The following is an 8,423-nucleotide window of genomic DNA, read 5'->3' as shown; positions in this document are numbered from 1 at the left end:
TGTAGAAGACCTCCAAGATCATCCAGTCCAACTGCACACAGCTTTCACATCTGTAATGCTAAAAATGCATGTGTGTAGGATGACTGATCATGTTCTGCTTCAGCAAGGCAGGGTCAGTCTTCCTGCAGTTTGCAGTCATGTTTTTGTGGCAAAGGTACACATGTATTTTATACTTCACAGCTAAGGAATATTTTTTGGATGCCTTGGAGAGCTGATTTGGAGCTCTCATATAAAAACATCTGTTAATAACTTTTTTTTTATTATCTCCATTTAGCGAGGTAACTCTACCCCATCCTGGCAGTGACCAAGCCACAGTTATTCATTTCTTCCTCATCTTCTGGCTGAGCTATAGAAATGTGATATATTTTGGGCACAAAGCCTTTAACACTTATGAAATTCCAAATACACCAGAACTCTGCAGTACATTCCATCAATACGGCAAGCTAGTGTATGAGCACAAAACCTTTCCAGTGCTTTCTGTTCAAGCTTTGTACAGAACCATGGCTTTCATCTTTTGTTTCCAGAGATCTTTGTGGCTTGGATGAGAGCATTTAAAAGACGAGCTACATTTTTGGGAGCAAACCACAATTAATGCAATGAAGCTTTCTGCAATAGCAGGACAGTTCATCTGGACAGAAGAGACTGAACCTTCTCAGAGGCTAATATGAGATTCTGGAATGAATTCCCACAGGAACCACAGATCACCACAAGCATCCACTACTGTCTTATACTCCCCCTGCAAGGCACATTCTTTTGGTTTTGTCTCTTCTCATATAAATACACAGCAACAGTAAAAATAAAACAGGACACTTGTTCCACTAGGGAGGGAAGGAGAACAAACACCACCTGACAGATGTTAACTGTGTCATTTGGAAGGCATTCAAAAACATGGATGACACTGAGATACAAGAACTTAGCACAGAAGAGGTAGATTAGACCTATGGTGTAATTTTACATGAATTCATGTTGCAGCAGACACCTGTCCCATGGAAACTCATCTGAGTTTGCCAGATTCAGTTCATGCAGATCACAGAACAGACATAAATACTAGTATGAATCCAATAAAAAAAAAAACATATAGTTCTTTAGTCTTTGCCTAAGTCATGATATTCATAGCATCTCTGACACATGAACATGAAATCTGTTGGAACATATGTGCCTTTGAGACCTCTGCCTCATACCTCCAATTAGGCTGAAAGCAGTGAGTTGTGGTTCTATACTGATTTCAGCTGGGATAAAGTTAGTTTTCTTCATATTGTCTGGTGTGGTGTTATGTTGTAGCTTTAAGAGAAAAACAGTGCTGATAATACACTGATGTTTTTAGTTCTTGCTGAGCAGCGCTGTATAGACCCAAGGACATTTCAGTTTCTCAGTACTGTACTGTCCTGCCAGTAAGGGGACTTGGGAAAAGAACCAGAACAGGTGACCCAAACTGGCCAAAGGGATATTCCTGTATGACATCATGTGAAAAAACAAACAAAAAAAAACCCCTATAAAACTGTGGGGAGTTGGTTAGGGATGGCTGCTGCTGCTCAGAGACTGGTTGGGCATCAGCTGACTGTAGTGAGCAATTACCTTGTGCATCACTTGTTTTGTATACATATCTTTTTATTACAATTACTGTTATTTCTCTCTTTCTTTTCTGTCCTGCTAAGAAGTTTTTAATCTCGACCTATCAGTTCTACCTTTCCCCCTGCCTCAGTTCTCTCAATCATCCCACTGAGGCAGCAGGGAGAATGGGCAGGGGGCAGTGTGGTATTCAGCTGCTTGCTGGGTTAAACCACAAGGTGTTTTAAATACCTGTGGGATGGAAGAGATACAGAATTATTGATCACATAAAATTCACACTGCATAGGAAATTATACTAAAGCATGAGCACAGAAAAATGACAATGTTCTGTAAAGCCAGCTTTATTACAGTAGGAAAACAATATAGAAAAATAAAGGGTTCTTGTAAACACAGTATCAAATATACTAATATTTCACTTGAAAAACCATGGAAGCTAAAACTTGCAGGTAACAAAGCTACTGAACGCACATTTAACAAGGTAATGTCACGCAGGTAAGCTGGACTTGTGGCAATTTCAGAAATGACCAGTAAGGTCTGTATCTGCAGTTGTTTCTTCTTATAAATAACCCAATAACAGTTTATGTTAGAGAAAATATTACTGCTCTCTGTCTCTTAAAATATATCTCAAACTATAAAAACAGTACAATTTTTTTCCTAATATTGAAAACACAGTGTTGTATCCAGAAAGGTAAACAAAAATAAACCCTAAACTGCTTAAGAATGCTATTAAAATAACTATGAAAAATTGGCCTATATTAAAAATGTTTCATTTAAAGGTTTTTCTAGCCAGAAGTCAAATCTTTAAACAAAGTGCATGTAACACACACATATGGAGGTTTTCAGACCTACTAGTATATTAGAGGCTGGCTGAATCAAGAACTTTATATCCGTAATGGTACCACCCAGTCATGCAGATTTTTGGTATTTCTGAGCAACACCATAGGGAACATGTGCAGCTATGGTGCCTAATTTCTGTGCTCCTTCGATGTGAAACATCTGGTCATCAAAGAAGATGTGTGGACGTATTTTCACTAGGATTGGTCCTTTAGGAGCTCCTGCTAGGAAGAGCGCCTCATCAATCTCCAGACCCCAGCTACGAAGTGTCTTCAGTACTCGGGCTCCAGAACTTGCTGCACTTCTGGCTGTCACCAGAAAGGTCCTTATAGGACAATTTAATCGCTCATTTTTTGCATAGAACTTCTTCTGAAGCTTCCCTAGGTCTTCCAGAAAACCTTTCAGAGGACCCTGAGAATGAAATATCAAACACACAATAAATATTTGCTTGTAGTTCCTAAAATCATTCCCGTGCTTTCTTCCAGATTATCACTTATAGAATTATTCCTTAATGCTATGATGCTTAGAGCAATCTCTATGCGTAATATCTGAGTGGGTCTGCAAGGGCTTACAAGACATCTTACAACATAAAGTTATAACTATACTGCTTAATACTATGCACTTCAAAACCATCAAACTTCTTTGACTGTGATCCTCAAGGTGCAATCACTTGCCTGTACAAAGCCCAACAGCAGATCTAATGACACAGATGTCAGTGAGGTCATTTCAGATGAATGACAACATTGTAATTACATCCTGATTTTAAAAAGTAAATTGTATTTTAAAGCCAACTCCCAATATGTTGCTTTGTGCAGACCTTTCATAGATCAAGCTTTTATTCTTGATTTATACCATTGTTAACAGCAGTACAGATAGTATTTTAAGCTAATTTTAAAGCATTTGTGGCCTTTAGACAAATTTCATAGCTCTACCAGAGCATAACCATACATATTACCCTGCTTCCATAACTTGAATATTCCAGTAGCTGAACTTAACATTACATACACAGTGCGATAAAGAAAAATTAAAGGAAATCAGTAGCACTCTTTTGTTTTTATAATGACTATAATTAGAATACAACTGTAAGCCACTGCCTCACATATGTAAGTTTTTCTCCCTGAAGTGACTGATCTGCTGATAGGATCATCATGGTGATCTCTCTTGTGTCAAACACGTATTTTAAAGGTAGTCCTAGAAAAAGGAAATAAGTAGGGCAATGAAGCAGTAATTCAGCTTCCACAGTGAACTGTACACACCAAAAAGGGAAACTGGAGAACTACAAAAGGAAGGAGAATTAAACTAAATGTTTTGAAGTGTCATCGATTCAAGAAGTACAAACCTGTGCAAGAGGCTTATTTTCATTCAGCTGTTCATGTTCAAAAAATTTATCTAATCCTTGCTCTTTGACGATCTGTTCTGATTCATCAGAAAACAGAACTGCATCCCCATCAAATGCCACTCTCAGCTGCGTATCCGAGTAAGAAACATCCCTGTTGGCAGTGAACATGGTAGCTGATGCAATGCCTGAAAGCAGATCAGAGAACTTCAGTTGCCGTGTCCTGCAGCATCATTCATAGAATTATCAGCAGTTCAGATCCAATGGTTTATTTGTGGTGACCTTTATTTAAGAAATAAAACAATTCCTAAAACAAGGAAGTTAGCTTTTTAACTCCTATCAAACAAATGGCTCAATTGAAACACACACTAAATGGGAACAAGCAGAGATGCATAGAGTTCAGTTCCTGGAGGATGGCAGTAGAAGAGTCAGAAAGGTGAGACAGAAGTAGAGGCAGATTAAGTTAGCATTATCAGCAGACTGAAGGGTCTGAGGCGAAACATGCAGAGAAATACTGTTAAATAACTATAAATGATGTGTTTTTGGCATGCAAAATAATAACTTCCTTCACTTGATGAAGCAGCACTACTTTCTGTGAAAGACAAACAGTTCCTAGATTGGCTTTTAACAACAAAGAGAATTCCAACCTGCTTCTATAGCTTCTTGCACTTTCTCAGAGTCTGCTGACAGGTACAGATTGGTAAGGTATGCAGTCAGGTAGCCAACAGGACTTTTCCCTCCTGTCATGCAGAAGCGTTCTATTGTTAAGCCTGAAATAAGAACAGCACAACGTGTGACTCTACTTGACACTACAAACCTGGAAAAGGAAGTTGGGAAAAATTACTCTATCCTACAAGTGAGAGTAATCTTAAAGAAGGCAAAACTGTTCACTGCTACATCAACAAATTACAGAACTTAAGAGGACTGCAAAGTTTAATCAGTGCTTCCATCCAGAGAATTTAACACAAAATCCTCCTAAGAAGCAGAATAACTGCTATGAAAGGACACGTATACAGAATGTGAATACCAAAGAAATGAACTTACTCTCAGAAATTAGGATTCACACCTGATTAAGTCCAAATTTTGGACCAAATCCTGTTTAACACTGTCTCACTCTGACACACAAAAATACTTACTGCTCCCAAAGGAATGGGTGTCAGTACCAAAGGAACCATTTTCAGTAAGGTCAGAGTAGAAAAAAATACATTATTTTATTATGTAACCACAGGCTGTTCTATAAAGCAGTATTTATTTCACTTACCATAGTGATTAATGCTGTTTATGAGCCTCACTCCCACTTGGGCATGGTTGTTAGTCATCAAAACAATGTCAAATCGTTCTTCATCATCAGGGTACAGTTCGAGAAGCCTGGCATTGACATGTTCTAGTGCCTGCGGGTAACAAATGTGGCAGTCAGCTTACACGTGGAATACGCCTTCCTCCCTCATCACTATGGCTTTAGTGATAGGACTGTCTTAAAGGAGAAATACTGAAGGTTTAGGTTGCTGAACTTGCTTTATTCCTTTCTCCTCTGTTGCGTCCAGCAAGACATAGTGCATGAGATACAATGCCTTCAAGTTAGTATTGTAAAGATGCCAGTAAAAGAATACAAACAAAAACAACTTATGTATGTACCATATCCCAAATAGAAAGTTGCCACCTGACAAAGTTATGCTTCTGCAGCCTAATGATTAAGCAATGTATGATTCTCATTAAAAGAATATATATAAAGAATTCAGATGCAAATGGAATAATGAAAGGGAACAGAGGTCAAGCTTGGTGCAGCTAACAGTCCTGATTTTCAAAGTGTGAGTCAAATCTTGCTTATAATCAAAAAGAATTTGACACTGAGCCTTAAGAAATCCCTTGTGCTGTGGGACTGTGAATGTGCTGGCAGGGCTGCTCTGTGGTATCTGCTATAGGTAGCAAAAGATGCCATAAATTCTCAAGCCAGTGCGGCTTCCCTAGTGTACACAGTGAATTATTTCATAACTATGAACACCTTTACTAAGCTTGTGCTTTTAGTGCCATTCACAGTTATCTAGTATACTGGTAATAGCGTGGGTATTGACCTCAATCAGTTTTTCAACCATGTGTTTTCAAAAACTGATCAAATACATCGAAATAGTTTTACATCCTGAGAGTAGAACTCAAGCAATGAAGACCTACCTTTAAAACCTAAGTAAAGTTTTTTGTTCCTATAATTGCTGTGGCAGAGTTCTCAAACAATTTTCCATGGATATAAAATGAACTTAGTGGACAGCAGTTTCTTCAGGTTAGTCCCACTAACCTGTTACTCAAAATATGATTTCAATCTGAGATTTTTTAACTTGCTTTCCATGCTGGAGGCTGTTTGCCTTGGCCATTTATCTTATCTTGTGCAACGAAGGCAAAATATTCCATTACACCTCTGCTCAACCCTTGACTCCCAACTAGGGGTCTATTGCCTTTTCTGATCCTCAAGAATTATTTCCAGGATGAGAATGAATCTTAGAATCACAGAATGGCTTAGGTTGGAAGGGACTTTAAAGCCCATTTAGTTCCAAACCCTGCCATGGGCTGGTTGCCAGCCACCAGATTAAGCAGCCCAGGGCCCTATCCAACCTCTGGGGATGAATGTCTCCAGGGATGGGGCATCCACAGCTTCTCAGGGCAGCCTTATTCCAAGCTCTGAATAAAGAACTTCTTCCTGACTTCTAATCTATGTCTCCCATCTTTGAACTTAAAACCATTACATCTTGTCCTATGTAGGCACTCCCTGACAGAGTTCCTCCCTATTTTTTCTGTAGGCTCATCTTAGGTACTGGAAGGCCACTATAAAGTCTCCCTGGTGCCTCCTCTTCTCCAGACTGAACAGCCCCAGCTCCCTCAGCCTGTGATCCCAGGAGAGGTGCTCCAGCCCCCCTGAGCACCCTCTTAGCCCTCCCCATGCTCATATTCCAACAGGTCCATGTCCTGCTTGTACTGGGGGCCCCATGGATGAACAAAGTGCAGCAGGTGGGGTTTCACGACAAGAAAGCAAGGAAAGAATAAAGCTGATAAAAACAGTTCACTTCTCTATAAAGTAATTTGATTCATGTTAAGTCAACAATATCGTTAATTACAGCAATCCTAATACGAGTGGGACTAAAAAGTGAAACTAGGGCTACGAACAGAGGGATGTGAGGTTTTTTTTAGGGAAGGAAGTTACAACAAACTTACAACAGTCTGGGGCCTATCTTAACTGTGAATGACCTCACAAGGAAGGGCTCTGTGCCCGCACCCAGCAGAGCTGGGGGTACAGGGCCGGGGTTATCTCCACGCTAGGAGGGCTCCCAGCTCCTCCTCTTCCCAAAGTCCGCCCTCGTAGCATCCCCAGCGCCCCCGAGCCGCGCACCTTGACGAAGTGAAACGCCGGTCCGGGTTTCAGGGTGACGTTCTCGTTCTCCTGCTGGTACTCCACGTACTTCTCTAGCCCTTGCTCCTCGTAGATCCGCCGCTCCTCAACCAAGTCGAAGAGCGCTCGGGACGAGACGGCCACCGTGATGGCATGCTGAGGCTTGGGCTGCAGGGCGAGAGGAGGGTGGCAGCTGCAACCCCGGCATCTCAGATATCCCCATCCCCATCCCGCCCCCGCTCACCGGCCGCGGTCTCTTGGTGACCAGGTTATCGTAGAAGGCCTTGGCCGCTGCCCAGTCCCGCTCGGCTTCCAGCAGCCCGCTCTCCTCGGCACTGCCGGGCTGCGGCGCGTCCGGCCCGGAGCCGCTCATGGTGCCGGGGAACGGGGCACGCTGTACGGGCGCGGCCGGAGCTCAGCACCGGGAAGCGGCGGAGCCGCCCCGCCCCGTTCGGGCAGGGGAAGGCGGTGGGGCGGCCGCTTTCCCTTTCACTCCGGCCCAGCAGCACCCGCCCACGGGGCAGCGGGGACAGAATGCGTCCACGCCCTGCTTGATGTTCGGCAACACCCGCCGGCGCTGATTTGATCTACGGATGGCATTTTATCTGCGGCACGAAGAGATTTATCATTGCTTTAACATTGGCTGGAAGAAGTTCGTGGTGAGAAAAAGCACAAAAACCAAGAAGACATAGAATATAGTAATAAAGGCCTGGCTGGCCATGGAGCAGCCTGAGGTCCTCTGTTCCACGCAGCTCTTAGGAATGGTCATTTAAATGATTGCGTTTTGTTTGTGTGTAGCGAGCTCAATGAGCTGTCATTCTGGATGATGGACTGGTCCTAAAAAACAGGATCCCGCACAGGGACACTTACATAACGTGGCCTACTTATCTCATGCATACTGCTCGGAAATGCTCCCAGCTTATCTGAACCGCTCCCCATGCTGATGGGCTGGAGGTGGCAGAGGGGAAGGAAGGAAAGAAGGAAGCAGTTCTGCTGCCTGGGCTCAGTGCATCCACAGCCAGTGTTAGCAAGCAGTGACTCCACAGTGACAGCACACAGCTCAGTTCAGAGGAGTCGGAACATTTTGAAGGCAGACCCTAAACGTTGCCTCAGCCCGTTGCTGTTGTGTAACGTGCAGCAAATAACGTGTTTTCTGCCTCTGTCCATCCCCAAAAGCCGTAACTGTGTTTGCTGCTTTCCCTGCTTGCTTGCTTATTTATTTATTTATTTTAACAGGGTTTCCTGATGCAAGGAGGCTTATGTGATTATACCATCTGTCCATCGTTCCCTAGTGATGCCCAGTTCCAG

At 42.5% G+C, this 8,423-nt stretch overlaps 1 protein-coding gene across 2 annotated transcripts; it reads right to left on the bottom strand.

Moving 5' to 3' along the window:
• Positions 1 to 1,896: 1,896 nt before the first annotated feature.
• NT5C1B (5'-nucleotidase, cytosolic IB) lies at positions 1,897 to 7,612 on the bottom strand. 2 transcript variants are annotated; one of them, XM_072333240.1, is made up of 6 exons: positions 7,360 to 7,612; positions 7,116 to 7,283; positions 5,001 to 5,130; positions 4,387 to 4,509; positions 3,743 to 3,927; positions 1,897 to 2,814 (listed from the first exon to the last, which is right to left on the bottom strand). In XM_072333240.1, the coding sequence occupies exons 1-6, from the start codon at positions 7,486 to 7,488 to the stop codon at positions 2,476 to 2,478; spliced, it is 1,074 nt and encodes a 357-aa protein (XP_072189341.1). In that variant the 5' UTR covers positions 7,489 to 7,612; the 3' UTR covers positions 1,897 to 2,475. The 2 variants fall into 2 exon arrangements, with proteins under 2 accessions (XP_072189341.1, XP_072189342.1); XM_072333241.1 differs by lacking the exon at positions 4,387 to 4,509.
• Between the last annotated feature and the right edge of the window lie 811 nt (positions 7,613 to 8,423).

The sequence above is a fragment of the Excalfactoria chinensis genome, chromosome 3 (genome assembly GCF_039878825.1).
Source record: "Excalfactoria chinensis isolate bCotChi1 chromosome 3, bCotChi1.hap2, whole genome shotgun sequence".
Lineage (NCBI taxonomy): Eukaryota > Metazoa > Chordata > Aves > Galliformes > Phasianidae > Excalfactoria > Excalfactoria chinensis.
Note: the sequence above shows the minus strand (reverse complement) of the source record. Positions and strands in the feature narration are given on the sequence as shown.

Excerpts from the sequence above, each read along its gene's own strand:
- NT5C1B (XM_072333240.1), bottom strand. The coding sequence starts at position 7,488 with ATGAGCGGCTCCGGGCCGGACGCGCCGCAGCCCGGCAGTGCCGAGGAG. Across the intron at positions 7,284-7,359 it reads TCACCAAGAGACCGCGGCCG|CCCAAGCCTCAGCATGCCAT; the intron begins GTGAGCGGGGGC and ends CTCGCCCTGCAG. Across the intron at positions 4,510-5,000 it reads AAACAGCATTAATCACTATG|GCTTAACAATAGAACGCTTC; the intron begins GTAAGTGAAATA and ends TTCTTATTTCAG.